Genomic DNA, 18,616 nt, shown 5'->3' on the forward strand with positions numbered 1-18,616 from the left:
ATTCTCACGTCATGTACTTAGTCTATAGCAACAGAAGATCCTGAAAATACATGGTGAGATTTGGTTTCCTTTGTCCTCTGAAATCTTTATGGTTGTTGCTTCTGTTGTTTAATGGCCCTTCAGGAACTAGAACTGACCTGATGTCTTAATCTATGAAAATAGTTTTTGAGGAAAAGTGTTGGGAGCTTTTTTCTCTGAAATGCCTTTAATGATAGCATATAGCTTCCTCCATATCCCAGGGCACTTACTGTGCATCGATGCCTCTGTGATAATTGGCACTAAGGAGTGGAAGCTGAGCACAGACACTTTGGCCCTTGCCAAAAGGGGTGTGTTTAGCCCTTGTGAAGGAGTGTTTTGTGCTTCTAAAACAAACTCATTTACACATATTGTCCCATAGACATCTCCAAGCAGAAATCAGGGTTAGCTACGAACTAATTCCAAGAAAACCTTGGTTGCACGGCCTCTAATGAGGCTTTTGGAGACTGGGATTTTAAAACCATCTGATCTGTTGTTTCTCATCTGCTGTGTTGTCATGCATCAGTTGCTTCACTGAAAGCTTGACTTCCCTCAAAATATTAACTCCGTCAGGCCTGCGTTCCAGTAGGGGCTTTTGGTAGTAGGATTTGACTTTAGCTTTTTGGAAACCAAAGCCCCTTTCCCCTCACTAATGTTGGGTTAGTAGTGAACGGACAACCCCTGAAAAGAAAGGGGCCTTGGCCTACTCTCCTTTCCCCTTTCCCGGGAGGCCAAGCCTCTGGAGAATGGTCTTTTGACCTCAAATCTTAAGGTGTTTTCATAGCATGATTCTTCCCCCAACCTCTCTCCTCCTGCCAAGCATTCACATATACTCTGGGATAGGAAGGCTGGGAACTCTTATTCAAAATCATAAAGCCAGTTGTGATGGAACTTTCCCTAGAGCAGAGCTGCTTTTTATATATTTTGGACACCTCAGGACTCTCACAGTCACTTGGAGTTTAATCATCTTTCCAACAACAGTCACTCACACTCATGCAGTTTAAGAGATTTATTGATGGTTCTCAGCTATGGTGGTTATGGTTTCGGGATGTTTCAGCCATCGGTCTTTAAGAAGCCCTTTTCCCTACCGGAGGAACCCTGCTACTTCATTCTGTTTCACACTCTGTCCTCCTTAACCAGTTTCCTTTTTCTTTAGTTCTTCCACTTTGGCAACATAGATCCTCATGGCATCCATCTTGGACATCCCTCTGTTCTCGTTCCACGCCTCCCACTTGGCCTTGGCTTTCACATCTGTAGCAGGTGGGGAAGGAATGTTGCAATCGCCCTGGGTGGCCTGTTTGTAGAAGCTGTACACCATCAGTTTCTCCTGATCACTCACAGGTCCCTTCAACTGCTTAACAGCAGCACAGGCCAGCTCAAACTCCACTTGGCACATTGGAGGAGGGGAAGCCCGGCCCCTATGTCCTCTCTAGGTGATAGCTGGTGCTGGAAGCTGGAGGATGGAGAGTTAGAAACACTGGAGGTTAGTGATTAGGTCAGGGAAGAAGGGAAAGGGAGCACAGGAGACATGGTAATGTGTGAGAAGAACGTGGGAAATTCGTGTGTGTGTTCTCAGAACCGGGGGCTATTGGATTGGATCTCCCCCAACGTTGCTCTGGCTAGCAAAGTGCATTTTCTTGGGGGAGGGCAGCCAGTAACACTTTAAAGGCGCCTACGATTCCAGAAAATTAAGGATACTGTGCTGCCGTGAGAAAAGTGCGCTGGGGCGGAGCTGTTGGGGAGTGGAATGTGCGTCTGTGCCACAGACACTCTTCAGGGGAGGAAGCCTCTCCGAATAGCCCATCTGTGCGGATTGGTGGGCAGCCTGGGGAGGTCGTTCAGTACGGATGAACTGTAAGCGAAGGATCCCGAGGGTTCCCGGATGGGAGCGAACGCAGAGCCTGGGACGGAGCTAGCGGGTAGGAACCACTGGGACTCGCGAACCGGGGCTGGCAGGGGCTGGACAGAGACGTGGCTGAGCCGCGGGAGCAAAGGGAACCTTGGGGGCTGGAGCTGCGGGGCGGGGCGAGGCGCACTCTGCGGAAGGGAAGGGCGGGTACTTGCCAGTTGGCTGGTTGGGGGCCTCGGGCTGGTAGGGGGCGCTGTGGGCCGGGCTGCTGGGGCGCCGCGGACCTGTTGGTGAGGACTGCGCGTGCGCGGAGCGGAGGGAGGCCTGCGGCCGGCGGCGCGGCTCCTGGGCAGATGGTGGGCGGGGGCTGAGGCGCGGCCCGTTGTCCCGCCCCCACGCCCGGAACCACCCATTGTGCCGTGGCGCCTGCGCCGCCCTCGGGGCGTCGCGGGGGAGGGGCGGCCCGCGCGGCAGCCAGCGTCTCCGCCATGGACCTAGGTGGGTGTCTTGGCTCCCGGTTCTGAGCCCTCGTGGTCTGCGTCCCGAAACCCGCGACCAGAGCAGTGCTGAGCGGGCCGGGCTAAGAGAGCTGTCGGGGTCGGGAAGGGTGTGGGAGGGCGGGGGTGTCCTCGGGGCCGGGGGTGGGGGGGAGGCCCCGCTCTAGCCCCGGCCCCTCCGAGGTCCGCGTCTTGCCCCCCTCGGGGTGCCTTTCCACGTGAAGGGCCAAGCGGATGTGTAGAGTTCCTGAACGTGGACAGGTTCGTGCACGTGCTTTGGAAACTGCCGGGCTCGGACGAGACGCCCCAGGGGAATCCTGGATAGCCCGACGGTTCCGTTTATTGGATGGCCACTGGGTTCTTGAGCAAGCGTCTTACGCACATGGGGTCCTTCTCGACAAAACCGGGATGATGAGAACGTACCCACCACACCGAGTTTGGGGGCGTTTTGATTGAGAGTACGTGTATACAGTGACTGGTGCGTGCCTTGCGCACAGCCGCTTAACCCGAGCAGCAGTTGGCGGGAAGGGCTGCAGGAGCCGAGGTGGCACTCCTGAACCTACCTGCGCTTTGATTCAGAGACTCCCAGGGTCTGGGTCTGGGAGGAGGGAGTGGGGAGCTGGTATAAATCGGTGGCTCCTTTTCTGGCCTCCCCTCCCCCCCCCCCACCCCCGCGCTGGACATGCTTTTAAATTTTTTTTTTTTCAATTTTTTTAAATTTATTTGACAGATAGAGATCACAAGTAGGGAGAGAGGCAGGCATAGAGAGAGAGGAGGAAGCAGGCTCCCCGCCAAGCAGAGAGCCCAATGAGGGGCTCGATCCCAGGACCCTAGGATCATGACCTGAACTGAAGGCAGAGGCTTTAACCCACTGAGCCACCCAGGCGCCCCGCTTTTAAATTTTTTATTTATTTTTTTTATAAACATATAATGTATTTTTATCCCCAGGGGTACAGGTCTGTGAATCGCCAGGTTTACACACTCCACAGCACTCACCCTAGCACATACCCTCCCCAATGTCCATAACCCCCCTCCCCTGGACATGCTTTTTTTTAAAGAGATGAGACCAGGAGGCTGTCCTGATAGAGCTGGGGTGAGGTACCCCAAGATGTGCCAGGAACAGGCTGTGGAGAAATGGTGTCGTCCTGTCGCCAGCCAGGCCTTCCATGGTGTAACAGCAGAGCTGGAAGCATGGAGGGCTGCAGCTGTGGTGATTTTTATGGTAGCCCCACCACACTGTAGTTGGGACCTCTGAGCAGATTGTTCTGAATCTCAGTGTTCCCTTCTCTAAAACAAGAATGGTTCTCAAGAGGTTGATTTGAAGAATTTTAAAAGAGATCTTGCACAGTGCCTGGCACGGAGTAAGCACTTAATAAACATACATGGGCACTTAGTAGTGATAAAAACACGTGGGATTTGCCCAGCTATTAACCAATAGGCCCTGGGACTTACTCCTTCAGGTAGCACAGCAAAGACATATTGGGGGACAAATATCTCAGCTGACTGGGCAATAAGTTTAAATTTATAGAGTCGATGGGAACATATTTTGGGAGCCTAGGAGAGCAGCCTGAGCCAAAAAAGGGAGAGGGGCAGAATCCCTAGTGAGACCTCTGAGCAACTACTCTTTCTGGGAGCCTGCCTCCTTCACTGGGAGCCAAGTTGGACTGCCTTCAGCAGTTGGTTGTATGGGAGTGCTGATCCTTTGGCCTTTGCCGCTCCTGTGAAGTCGAAAGCCAAGATAGATTTTAATCTCCTGAATCAAGATTCTCTTGTTGGCTCCTGGTCTGTGAAATTGGGAAAGATATGTTCTTGGGGGTGTGGGTGAATGAAGAAGGGGTGGCATCTCCGGGCCCCTGGAAGAGGGGGAGAAATGGAATACTGGATAGTGAGTAGCGTTTGTACTCTGATTTTGTTTCTGGGCCAGAAGCAGCTTACCTGAGAAAGACCTACGTCTTTTCCCGTTACTGAGCAAGTGAAGGCAAAGAATAGTGACAAGGTTCCCCTCCCAACAATGGAAAGATTTGTGGGGTATCAACACTTACTGAGCACTTCTCAGGCTCTTTGTAGCCAGAGGCTTATAGTAGCTGTATCCTGTGTAGCGGCAGCTCTGGGAGATGGAATTGGGAGCTTACACTGAACAACCAGCTCCGTGTTGAGGGCTTGACTACTATATATCATTTGATCCTCCCAGTCTAATATGAAGTCTGTATTTTCCCCACATACACAGAAGGGAAGCTCAGAGAAACTTTAGCTGCTTCTAGATGGTTGAGCTAGGATTTAAAGCCATGTCTAATTAAACATCCCCAAATGCCTTCCTTGATAAGCCTTTTGATTCCTGGCTCCCTGGAGAAAGGACTTTTCTTTCCAAATCTACTAAAGTATTTTTCTGAGTTCTACCAAAGAACCAGAGCCCTTTGGTAGCTTGTTCTGTTTGACAGAGCTGTAGGGTCAACAGCTTCCCTGAAAGGCAGAAAACTAGAAATTTGTTTGCAAAACAGGCTTTAGGAGAAAAGAGGGAAGGCAGGGCTTGCCTGATTGCTTCTATGTCCACAGCCCTGGCCCATGCCCCTTTTAGGCTGTATCATTACTTAGAAGCGTGACTGTCATATTCCACAGTACATACTTGGTGCCCCCTGTAGCTTGGTACTACTGTGCTCGCTCGCTCTCTCTCTCAGCCCTTCCTCCCCACGTCCTCTGCTGGCCCATCCTTTGCTGGAGGGTCTAGCCCTTTCCTTTACACATGCTTTTCATGCAGGGTCTCATTTACTTTTTCATTCAGTTGACCCCTCTGGGCAGAGACCTCCCTGAGCCACATTTCCATTGCTGGAGGATGGCTTGACCTTCTTAATGTTCTACCTCAGACTCCAAATAACCAAAACTGAACACTGGTGCCTCCAAAGCTATTCTGATTCTGTTCACCCAGTGATGCCCATGGTCTTCCCAATCCAGGCTAGGGAGTTTGGGAGTCCTTTATTCCTTAGCTGAGTCCTTTTGATTCCAGCTCTGCAGCGGCTCTTAGAACCCACCCTCCTCCCCTCTTAGAACCCTTATTGTCTCTAACCCCGATAATGAGAGCCAACCTCCCAGCTGAGGTCTCTCTTATTTTAAAGATTTGTTACCACCCTCTGTCTTTGCGGCTTCTGTCTGTGCAGGACCTGTGAATATCTGTGAGGAAATGACTATTCTGCATGGAGGCTTTTTGCTCGCCGAGCAGCTGTTCCACCCCAAAACACTGACAGAAATGACAAAGTCTGACTGGGAACGCGTTGGGCAGCCCATTGTGGAGGCCCTAAGGGAGATCTCCTCTGCCACAGCTTGCTCCCAGCCCTTTGCCTGGAAGAAGAAAGCTCTGATCATCATCTGGGCCAAGGTTCTTCAGCCCTACCCCGTCACCCTTTCAGATACTGACACTCGGTGGCAGGAAGATGTGTTCTTCTCAGTAGGCAACATGATCCCTACCATCAATCACACGGTCCTTTTTGAGCTGCTCAAATCTCTGGAAGCTTCTGGACTCTTTATCCAGCTCCTGATGGCCCTGCCCACCGCTATCTGCCGTGCAGAACTCGAGCGCTTTTTGGAGCACATGTCCATTGACACGTCTTCAAAGGATGTGGCCTTTTTCCTCAGCGTCTGGTGGGAAATGATGAAGCACAAAGGCAATCAGCAGGACCCCCTGCTCTCCCAGTTTAGAACAATGGCCCATAAGTATTTGTCATCCTCAGACGAGTTTTCCCACCCTCCAAAGAGGTTTAAGTCGGACCCAGATGTGTGTCCCACCATGCCCCTGTTGGCCATGCTGCTTACCGGGCTGAAGCAAATCCAGAGTCGAATCCTCTGCCCAGGGATGAAGTGCTGTGCGTTAGCCAACTTGGCAGACATGCTGACTGTGTTTGCACTGATGGAGGACGACCCCCAGGAAGTGTCTGCAACTGTGTATCTGGATAAACTGGCCACGGTGATCTCCGTGTGGAATTCGGACACCCAGAACCCGTATCACCAGCAGGCACTGGCAGAGAAGGTAAAGGAGGCAGAACGGGACATCAGCCTGACCTCTCTGGCCAAGCTTCCAAGCGAAACAATCTTCATCGGGTTTGAGTTCATGTGCAGCCTGCTGCGGGAGTGGGGGGAGGAGCTGCAGGCCATGCTCAATGGCAGCCAGGGGACAAATTATGACAGCTTCCGGCTGTGTGACAGCCTGACTTCCTTCAGCCAGAACTTGAGGCTCTACCTGGATTCTACCAGCTTGTCCAAGGAGGAGAGGCAGGTGGTCTCAGAGCTGGCAGAGTGCGTTGCAGACTTCCTGAGGAAAACAGCCAAGGTGCTGAAGAACAAGGGTTTTGAGAAGGACATCACTGCCTCCATTGCCATGGCCATTATCGAGCAGAAGATGGACCGGCATATGGAAATGTGCTACATCTTTGCTTCTGAGAAGAAGTGGGCTTTTTCAGACGAGTGGCTAGCCTGCCTGCTTAATAACCGGGCCCTCTTCCGAGAGCCAGACCTGGTGTTAAAGCTGCTGGAAACGGTGATAGAAGTGACCACGGCAGACAGAGCCATCCCTGAATCTCAAATCAAACAAGTGATCAGCTTGATTCTGGAATGCTATGCAGACCTCTCGCTGCCAGATAAAAATAAAGTCCTCTCAGGCACCCTGCTCTCCTGGGGGCGGAAGGGTCTCTCTGAAAAGCTGTTGGCTTACTTGGATGGGTTTCAGGAGGACGTCAATACAACTTTCAACCAGCTCACACAGAGTGCCTCTGAACAGGGCTTAGCTAAAGCCGTGGCCTCTGTGGCCCGCCTGGTCATCCTGCACCCGGAGGTCACCGTAAAGAAAATGTGCAGCATGGCCGTGGTCAGTCTTGGCACCCATAAGTTCCTGGCCCAGATTCTCACTGCCTTCCCCGCTCTCCGGTTTCTGGAAGAGCAGGGTCCAAATCCATCCACCAGCTTTGTGGTATCCTGCCTCAAAGAAACCGTCTGGACAAAGTTTTCCACACCCAAGGAAGAAAAGCAATTTTTAGAGCTCCTGGGCTGCCTGATGAATCCTGTGAAGCCCCAGGGAATCCCGGTCGCCGCTCTTCTTGAGCCAGATGAGGTACTGAAGGAGTTCGTCCTGCCTTTCTTGCTGCTCGATGTCAAAGAGGTAGACCTCAGCTTGAAGATCTTCATCCAGACTCTTGAAGCGAATGCGTGTTTGGAGGAATACTGGCTCCACACCTGCTCTCCGTTCCCCCTCCTCTTCAGCTTGTGCCAGCTCCTAGATGGCTTCAGCAAATACTGGCAGCTCCCCAGGGAGAAACGGTGCCTCTCTTTGGATGGGAAGGACATGGTGATCCATATCCTGGAGGTCCTCTGTGAGATTATATTGGCCAACACTGAGACCTTCTCCCCAGACACCTGGATCAAGTCCCTGTCTTGGCTCCACCGGAAGCTGGAGCAGCTTGACTGGACTGTGCGCCTGAGAATGAAGAACCTCTTCGAGGGCCACTTTAAGTGTGAGGTGCCTGCCACGCTCTTTGAGATCTGTAAGCTTTCTGAGGACCAGTGGACCTCCCAAGCCCACCCTGGGTACGGCGCGGGCACAGGGCTGCTCGCCTGGATGGAGTGCTGCTCCATCTCCAGTAGCATTTCCGAGCAGATGCTGTCCCTCCTGGTGGTGGACGTGGGCAACCCCGAGGAGGTCAGATTGTTCAGCAAGGGCTTCCTGGTGGTCCTGGTACAAGTCCTGCCTTGGTGCAGTCCCCAAGAGTGGCAGCACCTGTACCAGCTGACCAGGAGACTGCTGGAGAAGCAACTCCTGCATGTCCCGTACAGCCTGGAGTACATTCAGTTCGTTCCTCTGCTCAACCTGAAGCCCTTCGCCCAGGAGCTCCAGTTCTCCGTGCTCTTCCTGAGAGCCTTCCAGTTTCTCTGCAGCCAGAGCTGTCGTAACTGGCTTCCCATGGAAGGCTGGAGCCATGTAGTCAAGCTTCTCTGTAACAGTCTGACCCACCTCCTGGACTCTGTTCGCACGATTCAGTCGGTTGGCCCTTGGGCTCAAGAACAGGACCTGACCCAGGAGACCCTGTTCTTTTATACCCAGGTGTTCTGTCACGTTCTGCATATCATGGCCATGCTCCACCAAGAGGTGTGCGAACCGCTCTATGTTCTGGCCTTGGAGATCCTCACCTGCTATGAAACCCTGAGCAAGGCCAACCCTTCTGGTAGCTCCTTGCTCCAGAAGGTAAACGAGCAGCGCTTCTTGAAGTCCATCGCCGAGAACATTAGCCCTGAGGAGCGGCGCCAGACCCTGCTGCAGAAGATCAGCAACTTCTGACCTTCGTACACCAGAGAACAGCTGGGCCCTGGCTTGGTGGGGTCTCTAGGGGCTCGAGCTGAGAAACACAAGCCTTTGTTACATGAAGTTGTACACAAGCTAAAAACATATACAGCAATACCTGTAAAGAAAATAGTTTCTTAGGTGTTTGTAACATACAAATTATAAAATTCTCGTTTGAGTTTCATTGTGTCTCTTTTGAGTTCTTCTAGTCATAGTCTAGACTCAGACGTGCTGTGCAGTTGGGCTCAGCTAGAGTCTTAAATATCAAGGCCAGCTGGGAGAAACGTGTTCATAACTGGACTTACCCACCCTAGAATTCAGCAAAGAAGTCCAAAGGTGAAGATACCCAAGTGGAAAAATGACAAGGTGTATGTTCTTTTCCACTGAAAGCCTCTTCAAGAGCCCCTTCATGGAGTCTTAGCAAGGGCAACAAAGGAAAAAAAACTTCTGACACCAGTTGGCCATGTGGTTTGTGAACCCCAAAGGCCTGCCCCACTGTAAAAAGGAGAACATTGGACCAAAAAGAGTGTCAGGGAGTAGACTGATAACCCACACCCAAGAAAGTGGGTGTGTTCTGGAGGACTTCTGCCATGGAGTTTGAGCTCCATTTAGTGGATGCAGGAGGGGCTGTTTTGTAAAACAGTCTGGTCAACACCAGAGATGGGTTTAAAGGCTGGGGTATAATTATCTTATGCCTGGGGGAGGCTGTCATGGTTTTCAAGATTGAGTGGCAGCAGGCAGTGGTGTACACAGGGGCTTAAATACGGGACCTTAATGTGTCCAATGTCTATCTCAGAACTAGGAGAACTGTTTGCAGAGGTGTTTGAGAGGCAAGGAGGGAAAAAGGATATGCCCCCATCACTTTCATATGCTTAACCCTCACAATAAAGCATTATTCTGGCTCCCTTCCAGCTCCTAACTGGGATTCACGTAGGAAAGGAAGATCATGCCAAGAGCTGCCTGACCACTGGGCTTGAACCCTAGGACCCGATGAGGTACTCTTGGAACCCCAGGAACATGTTAGAGGAAGGTATGAGCTAGGCCCTCCTGAACGCTAAAGGTGTGACCACACCCCCACTTCTGCCAGTTGCATGGTAGATGTGAACACAGACCGGAAACCAGAGCTCACGGCAGGGATTCCAGTCAGGTCACAGGATGGGTCTGAAGAGAAGTCGATACTGATGTATTTTCACAAATGAGAAGCTGGGAAATATTAGTGCACTTTAATCACCACAGGGGTGATTTATAAAGACAGTAAACAAAAACGGTAAAAAAAAAACAAAACAGCATTTGACATTTTTTAAATGGCACCCATTAAAGACAGAAATAGAATTTGAGACACTGTTACATACGCAGTACTTTGCAAGTTCATGGACAACAGTGAGTTAAAAGGCACTTTAAAACATCTAGATTTTTACTACCATTTGAAAAACAAAAAACCTCATGGTAGCAGTTTCTAAAAACCCATCCTAGTGGATAAGGAACAATTAGTGTTGGCACCAGAGGATCCTATCTGCAAATGGTAGGTGGGTCAGTCCACAGGACATGTTTTGGCCAGGGCGCTCTTGCCCTCTTCCCCAGCCTTCTGCGGCAAGGTGGCAGTACGCTTCTGCGGGAACAGGCTTTGTAACAGAAGCTCTGGCTTAGCAGGAGGCAGCCTGGAGGATACCTCTCACGGTTTAGGATACAGAAGCCCGTTTCCACATCCTATGAAAAAGACAATGTCAAAGTGAGGGGTTACCCGGGAAAGAGCTTGCTAGGCACCACGTCCCTTTACCCTGCGGTTTTAACAACAGCATCCTGTGCGTGTGGACGTGATGAAAGCTAGGTTTGAGGGGACATAAGAAAGGAATAGGATTTGTGACGGGACAACAAGCTCACAAGTTTGACATTAGTCTTCCAACATCAGCCTGCAGTGGCGCAGACCCATCGGCCTCCCAACCCACTCAAGTGTTCCCTTCCCTGCTTCTCGCTCCCCTGCCAGGGAGGCTTCTGAATGGAAGTCAGTGGACACGGGAATTCAACACTGGCACGTGGATGACAGGATGAGTTACCTAGTAAACAGTAAAAAACTACCTACCCACAATGATTTTCCCAGGCCAACATCACAAGAACCGAGTTCGTCACTTGCTACTGCTGGCCCAGTGAGTATAGATGCTGCCCTGAGTGGTAGGAAAGGTGGGTAGCCGTCAATATTTGGGCCAGGCAGGTGCCCGGACACTTAGCACCCTGGTCTACCTGTCTCCACACCCCATGCTTCTACCTCCCAGAATCCTTGAGGTAAGACCCGAGGAGGGATCCTTGGGCTTTTTGTTAAAACCGCCTTGCTGCCAGTGGAGGTCTGACAGGATCCAATCACTGTTACTTAGAAAAAAGTGCTTTGGCCAAAGGGGCAGGTTAGGAGAGGGAGATTAGATGACTATCCTTTAGAAAAACTCAAACCCAGCTGCTCATCAATACCCAAAAGCCTGAGGCCAGCCAGGGCACAGTCTGGTCGGTGGGAATACTGCGTGGAGGCGGCAGCGAGCGAGAGGCGGCACCTTCACGGCCTGACTCCCGGGAGCGCTTAGCCGTCCTTTTTGACTGGGAGGCTGTCAAAGAGCCGGGTTGCCTTCTTGCACAGCAGAGAGAACCAGTAGATCTGGGGAGCGATGAGGAAGCCATTGGCCACATTGCAGTAGAAGGGGATACTGGATGGCACCTGGAGTAGGCTTAGTCCCTGCTGTTGGCCATAGGACCAGTACATGAAAGGGAAAAGGAGGATCCGACAGGAGAGGAAGGTGGTCAGCGTGAGGATTCCGTTCACTTTGTACAGAAGGGTGTGCTGCTGCTTCAGCTGCAGGAGGAAGGGGAGGAGAGGGCCGTTAGCGCCACGCCATGCGTGCAGTGCCTTCCGGGAGCGACCGGCCTGAGGCCCGCGGCAGAACAGCCACAGGTCCGGTCTTCTGACACGTGTGGCAAGCTGGCTGAGTGCTGCTCTCTTTCCGTGTGCACACAGGCTCGAAGTTTTTCCTACAGTGATACGAACTTGGCCTAAGCCACCCAGCCAAGAGGCACACAAGAACAGTGGATTTAACAACAAGAACAACAACAAAACAAAACAAATCTGTGGCCAGAAGAAATACTTAAAAAACTGTATCAAGTGTGAATCAAAAGTACAATGTCACCCCCACAGGCTCAGAAGACCAAGTGACCTTTGCATCTGTTGAAGGGTGTCCTGTCCCACCATTCCTAGCGCTATGGGATTCCCACACACCCCCAGTCAGCTGGGGGCCAGCTTCCTCCCACCACCATAGCCCCGTCATCCATACGTGCCTGAATCAGGACTCGGCCCAGCGACACAAACGGAGTGCTCAGTTCTGCCATGAAGATGCAGCCGACAAAGAAGTCCCCCAGGTCTCCCCTGAGCCTCTACAGAGGAAAAGGGAAGGAAAGGGAAATAAGAACTAGAGGGTAAGGAACCACCAGAAGGAACATTCTAACGAGGGCTACTGGACAGGGTAACCATGAGACCATGAAGGGAAAGGGCAATGCTAGGGGAGCGAGTAGAGACCTGGTTGATAGCCTTCGGCTTCCACAGCAGTAGCGCTTGGAGGGGCAAACCCCCTTGGATCCAGAGGCAACTCAGAGGTCAGGGGATCGCATCACACACCAAGCTTTTTCTGAAATCCAATGACAGCCGGAGGGAACCCTGTAGCCTACTTTTGGGTATCTAACTTAGTCATGCCAAGGGCACTTGACCAATTTAGTTCAACAAAATATGTGCCAGGCTCCTGTGCTAGATGTCAGGGTCCCAGAGCAACCAGGAGAATCTTCGTTACAAATGTAATGTACTCTCACCACTCCCTTTATCTTGTCAGAAAAAAATAAGATAGTGGAGAAGGACCACTCTGTCACTTACTACCATAATAAGTAAGCTCTTAGAGTCCCAGCTGCTTCTTCTCTGGTACAGGGCGGAGAATATCTAATTGTCATTTCTAATACTTCAAATTATTAGTAGAAAGCGATGAGCTTTGCAGTCCAGAATCTGTCACCTGGTAGGCACTTAGGAATTACTAATTTCCTTTCTGCATTCCCATCTCTCTTACTCAGGGGTGGGGGGAAGAGGGGGATGGGCAAATGGACCCCATTCTAAGGCTATATGCTTTGAGAGTGGGTTTTTGCGACATCAACATACCACATACAGTACTCTTTGACAACGTTAGAGCACATCACCAGAGCTACTCTCATTTTTTTTTTTTTTAAAACAACGTGGGGGCACCTGGGTGCTCAGTGGGTTAAGCCTCTGCCTTCGGCTCAGGTCATGGTCCCGGGGTCCTGGGATCGGGCCCCCGTATTGGGCTCTCTGCTTGGTGGGGAGCCTGCTTCCTCCTCTCTCTGCCTGTCTTTCTGCCTTCTTGTGATCTCTGTCAAATAAATATAATCTAAAAAAAAAAAATCTGTATGTTGTTTTGTATTGTATTGTATGCTGTTTTATATTGTATAAATAAAGACAGGGCCTCTGACAGAGCCAGGGAATCACAGAGGGCTGGGGGACTGCATAAAGGACAGCACTGGTAGGGGGGATCAGCGACATTGCAGACTGCATTTTTCCCCCACAGTATCTGCCGGGGAGGCTTTACCAGGGAAGCAGTGGGCACAGGACAGTGGGTGCGGGAGGAAGGGGAAAGAAAGAGGGACAATCCAGGCTCATAAGTACTGGTCAAAGACACCCAGTGTAACAGGAGGAGATGAGGGACTGAGTCGGCTGTCGGCTGTCTGGGAAGGCCATACCTGGGCAACTGGCACAAGGACAAACAAAATGACTGCGTGGTGTGTGATCATGAGGCGGTTTTTACACAGGAAGTTTCGGAAGGTGGCAAGGGAGTGTCCGCGGTTCTGGTCTCTGGTTCGGTACCACTCACAGAGGTACATAGCGTAGGAGTCATAGACCATGTACGGAATCAAGAACCAGACATACTCTCGGGCAAGCCAGTGCCTAAAAGAAAGCGTATGAACAGTCCATGAGAAGATGACAGATGTCAGCTTTGTACCTAACTGGCTATTTTCACTCCAAACGCTTTACAAGGGAGACTCTGACAGTGATGAATAAGGCGAGTGAAGATTTTTCTCTCAGTTACAGGGCCAGTTACTAGGTGTCAGAGGCAGAAAGCTGGGACTCACTCAGCACCAGGTGTTTCAGTAACCAGCTGTCACCATTTCCCTGATTTAGCCTTTTTGAATGCATTTTCTGATCAAAGCTAACTTTGATATAGATATCTCTACAAATGATTCATTAGCCCCACCAAGAAACTTGTTCGGAGGTGTCTCAAATGCCCAATCCAATATTTCCGGTTTAACTCTACTTAGTTGCTCAATAGTTGGGAGTTTCCTCACATATTTGCTCGCAACCCCACTTTCAGGAGTTTCTGGGAAGCTACCCTGACCGTGGGTAATTGTGTGGGTAATTGCGTGGGTAATTCTGTGGCTAATCCCAATTCCACTCATTAAGAAAAATACATCTGGAAAGGAGCCGGAGCTCAAGGACTACCTTACAGCAGTACAGATACAAGCAGAGAAGCTGGGACAAAAGACAGATTCCCCTTTACTTGCCCAAAGGGGTTGATTCCATATTTGCAGAGTCTAAACTGACTCTTTATCACAGGCCCAGAGCAGATTAGAAGGGAAGTCTCCAATGTCTACCATTTTGTTCCCAAATGAGAAATAATCATTCTACAGAAAAAGGAGAAAATCAAAACAGAAATCATACACTCTCGCTGAGAAGGATTAGCTTCATTCAACTGCCACATTTTTACTGAGTACCCCTGAGTCAGCGAGAAGAAACAGTTTAGTTTCATGGTTCTCAAACTACCTGAACCCCAGAATCACCTGCAGTGCTGGTTAAGGACTCTACTCCCCAGAGCCTCTACCTGCATGGCCTTGCAAGCTCAAGTTTGTATTTTTAACTCTGTTTCTGGTGATTTCCCAAGAAGCCAGTCCACTGAACTGCAACACTGGCAATATATTCCAGAGAGGGTGCCATTCAAATTTCTATTCCTGAACGAGTCCACACTTCTCGCGGCATGACTGTATCATTAAGAAGCAATGAAACAGGCAAACACGTAAGTAATGGCAAATACACTAGATGTGCATGTGAATTCCTCAGGTTCCATTTGGGCAACAAAGATATGGCAATATTTATTCTACTGCTCATCTACGGCCTCCAGTTGCTTTCTTGAAGCAATTCCAAGCACATTAACTATGAAGAACTACTAAGCTTAGCTGAAATACAACTGACCCCTCCCCTCCAGAGGTGCATGGGATTTTGATATTTTGCACAACAGTACCGATTCAATGGGATGTGAAATTGTGGCTGGTAGGCAGGACAACAAGAGGTCTGGATTATAATCTTAACTGCCACCAGCCGGGGACTTAACTTTCTTTGTAGCATCAAGATAATAATTCTTGTTTTTTCCTTCCCTGACAAAGTTCTTGTGTGGATTAAAAAACTAGAAGTGTGGGGCGCCTGGGTGGCTCAGTGGATTAAGCCGCTGCCTTCGGCTCGGGTCATGATCTCAGGGTCCTGGGATCGAGCCCCGCATCGGGCTCTCTGCTCCGCAGGGAGCCTGCTTCCTCCTCTCTCTCTGCCTGCCTCTCTGCCTACTTGTGATCTCTCTCTCTCTGTCAAATAAATAAATAAAATCTTTAAAAAAAAAACAAACCAAAAACTAGAAGTGTGAATGTCCTTTTAAATGTAAAAGGCACTATCCAAATATAAGTGCTAAACTGCTAAAACTGCACAGGATTTTTAGCCCTTCTGGGGATCTGGACTCCTTTAAGAATCTCCTGAAATCTCTGGTCCCACACCACATTATGCATATAATTTTGGGGGGGATTTATAGATACATATTCTGTGTGAAGACATAACATGGAAAAGCATATAATAGAGGCGCCTGGGTGGCTCAGATGGTTAAGCATCTCCCTTCAGCTGAGGTCATGATCTCAGGGTCCTGGGATGGAGTCCCATGTCGGGTTCCCTGCTCTGGGAAGAGTCTACTTCTCCCTCTGCCCTCCCTCTGCTTGAGTGCAGAAGCATGTACACTCTCTCTCAAGTAAAATCTTTTTTAAAAAGGAAGAAAAGGCATACGATAGAAAAATATTTGAGAGTACAGTACACGAACCCCAAAAGGCCTTTTTTTTCAAGATGATCTAGGTGCCTTTAAAACATGCTTATACATACATGCAAAGACAGAGGGCACAGAGATGTGTCTATCTCCATTTTGTGACCAGCGAATCTAAGGCATAAAGATACAGAAATGGAGGAACCTGAAAACCAAACTCAGGTGTGCCACCATGATCCAGCCACTAAAAACAGAGCTTCTGAGGGGAAGACACAACAGGGGTGCTACAGAACTAACGGTGTGCAAACATCTTCTGGAATATATAGTGGTTGCCCAATGCCTGCCCTTATATCAGCTCAAAAGAGGCTGATTTCAAGCTTGATGTGACAGACTGGGAACAGTAAGAGAATTTGCTGCATGATCAGAAAATGCTCAGTGAAAATAAAAAATTGAAGCCAGCCAAGCAAATACTGTTAGCCTTTGGTATATGCAGTCAAGATCAACTGACCTATCTTCTCTCGGTATCTATCATTCATTGCCAGTAGCTGGTTTTGTTTAAAATAGGCACAAGAAGGAAAGCACAAAAGTCACAACGGCAGGACTAATCCCAAGTAAGATTCAGACACTAAATTTGCAGACCACAGAGAAATGGATACCCCACTCTTGCTCCCATCCCTTTCCAGGCTCAACTGGTAAGAACCAGGACACTTTGCCGAATCGACAAGAAAGGGACTAGGAAAGGCTGTGAGACATTCCCTGCACATTGGACTACCATTCTTTAAGGAGGAGAAAGTAAGAGTGGTTCTAGGAAGACAGGTGGAAACAATGGCTTTTTAGAAAAAGCTGGCACGGGGCAGAACTGCCCAGGTCTAAACACTATACAAAGTAGACTGGTCTTTATGATTTGTTTCACTCGATGCACCTTTCCTGACCTGCCTGGGGACTGAGCTGTAATTCAGGTACAGGTCAATTTCCTGAACGCCCTAGAAACCTTTTCATTGCCTTTAGCAAATCCAGAGGAAACACAGGAGCAGACCTTGTAAAGAAAGGGTTGGTGGATTTGTCCCTTTCCACAGAGGGTCTCTGCTAACCACCCTTGTCCAAAGAATGCTCCAGAGCAGGGCTCTAGTGAAATCATTTAAAAGACCCAAAGGCCAGACCCCCACTCCAAATAATTCTCACACTTAGGTGGCTCATAAAGAACTTGAATCAGTGGGCCACCTGAAATCAGACTCAGACCCTGTCATTCTCTAGCATGTCTTCAGTTTACTTTCTCTGAAGTGGGTGAGGCTGAAAGAGGTAAAGAGAGGAGGAGGGGCTAATTATGGGGCCCAGATTCTCCCATCAATCAGCTACCTAACCGTGTGTGCTGATAAAGGACTAGCGCCTGGGAGCCACTCAAACGTGGAAACTTCGAAAAAGTTCAGCGCTGTCATTGGTGTTTGCACCTGGCGTTGGATGTTACCTGTCCGTGATCACGTCGCTACAGGAACGGATGATGACGATCCCTGACCCGGTGGCCAACACAGCCTGCACTGAAGAAACCAGCCTAACGTGCGGCAGAAAAGAAAGGAGGGGGGTGGGGGCAAAATCCAGTCCAGCGGACAGCATAAAGCCCAGAGCCTTCAACCTGCCTCTCCCCTAGGTTGCCAGGGCGGTGAGGGAGAGCCTCCCGCCGCCGCCGCGCTCCCGACCCCAAAGCAGCTGGCAGACGTGGACCAGCCGCTTCCCGCCCGGTCCTGACCCGCGTGGGCGCCCTCCATCCTCCTCCCTCTCCCTCCCTGGGAGGACGCCGGGGTCTTCCGAGAGCTCCGGCCAGCGCCCCGGAGGGGCATGGCACCAGGGAAGCAGCCCCCTCGCTTCCTGTCGCCCCCCTTTTCCGCCCTCCGCGCGGCGCAGGGGCGGGCGCCGGCGGGTCGGGGAGGCGGGCAGCCCGCGCGCGGCCGGGTGGGGCGGACGGCGCCCGGCTTCGCCCCTACCTGGTGCTGATCATCACGCAGTCGGAGTCACTCCAGGCGGGCCGCGCGCGCCGCAGCCCCCAGGTGCAGAGTGCGAAGAGCCCCGGGAAGAAGAGCGAGCCTGAGGCCAGCGTCAGCAGCATGGGTGCTCCGGGGGTCGGTCGCCGCGCTCGGCGCCCTTGGCGTGGCTCAGGTAGGCTCTGCGCGACTCCCGGACTGGCGCGGCCCGCCCAGCCCTATTTCTACCCTCCTCCCTCCGCCCCCGCCCCGGCCCCGGTCCCGGCCGCGCCGCGACTCCGGCAGCCGCCGGGCGCTGGCCCCGAGCCCGCAGCGCCACTCTCCGCGTGACCAGGCCGGCAGCCGCGATAGGCGCGGGCCGGCCGGGCGGGGCGGGGTCTCGCCGCCGCCGCCCCTGGGCCGCGAGGCTTCCCCGGGTTCCCCCGGCCGGCCGGAGAGCTGGCGGCAGCGGCGAGCTGCGACTCCGGAGGTTCCGAGGGCACCGACGCCGCGCCCCGCACGAGCCTTCCGAGCGGCCGCGGGGGGGCCGAGGCTCCCCTGGCGTCTGTTCCGTCACCGCGGACGCGTCCCCCTCCCGGCGGGACCGACCCGATGGACGGAACGCCCCGCACCTGCCCCCACTGCCCTCCTTGGCTCCCCAGCCCCAGGCGAAGGCGGCGGCGTGGGGGAAGCCCCGAGAAAGCCGGGGAGAAAGATGCCTTCGGCCGAGCCCCCCATCCCTCCCCCGAGGGTGGGCAAGCCCTCCGCGTCGGGCCCGGGCATCTCTCTTTGGCAGAAGGAAGGAGAGGACCGGCGGGCTTGCGGCCATGCCCGCCTGGCTTATCTACCAAGCTGTGTCTTAAGGAGTCTTAACGGGAGTC

General features: G+C 51.7%; 2 protein-coding genes across 4 annotated transcripts; one reads left to right on the forward strand and one right to left on the reverse strand.

Moving 5' to 3' along the window:
* Positions 1-1,432: 1,432 nt before the first annotated feature.
* On the forward strand, positions 1,433-9,741 carry GEMIN4 (gem nuclear organelle associated protein 4). Its single transcript, XM_045984476.1, has 2 exons — positions 1,433-2,362; positions 5,514-9,741. Exons 1-2 carry the CDS (start codon positions 2,353-2,355, stop codon positions 8,675-8,677), a joined length of 3,174 nt encoding a protein of 1,057 aa, XP_045840432.1. The 5' UTR covers positions 1,433-2,352; the 3' UTR covers positions 8,678-9,741.
* Positions 9,742-9,884: 143 nt separating this feature from the next.
* Positions 9,885-17,938, reverse strand: TLCD3A (TLC domain containing 3A). 3 transcript variants are annotated; one of them, XM_045984477.1, is made up of 5 exons: positions 17,760-17,938; positions 17,246-17,329; positions 13,454-13,658; positions 11,996-12,091; positions 9,885-11,516 (listed from the first exon to the last, which is right to left on the reverse strand). In XM_045984477.1, exons 1-5 carry the CDS (start codon positions 17,879-17,881, stop codon positions 11,247-11,249), a joined length of 777 nt encoding a protein of 258 aa, XP_045840433.1. In that variant the 5' UTR covers positions 17,882-17,938; the 3' UTR covers positions 9,885-11,246. The 3 variants fall into 3 exon arrangements, with proteins under 3 accessions (XP_045840433.1, XP_045840435.1, XP_045840436.1); XM_045984479.1 differs by lacking the exon at positions 17,246-17,329; XM_045984480.1 differs by lacking the exons at positions 9,885-11,516; positions 13,454-13,658 and having other exon boundaries at positions 12,034-12,091.
* Positions 17,939-18,616: the final 678 nt, after the last annotated feature.

The sequence above is a fragment of the Meles meles genome, chromosome 18 (genome assembly GCF_922984935.1).
Source record: "Meles meles chromosome 18, mMelMel3.1 paternal haplotype, whole genome shotgun sequence".
NCBI lineage: Eukaryota > Metazoa > Chordata > Mammalia > Carnivora > Mustelidae > Meles > Meles meles.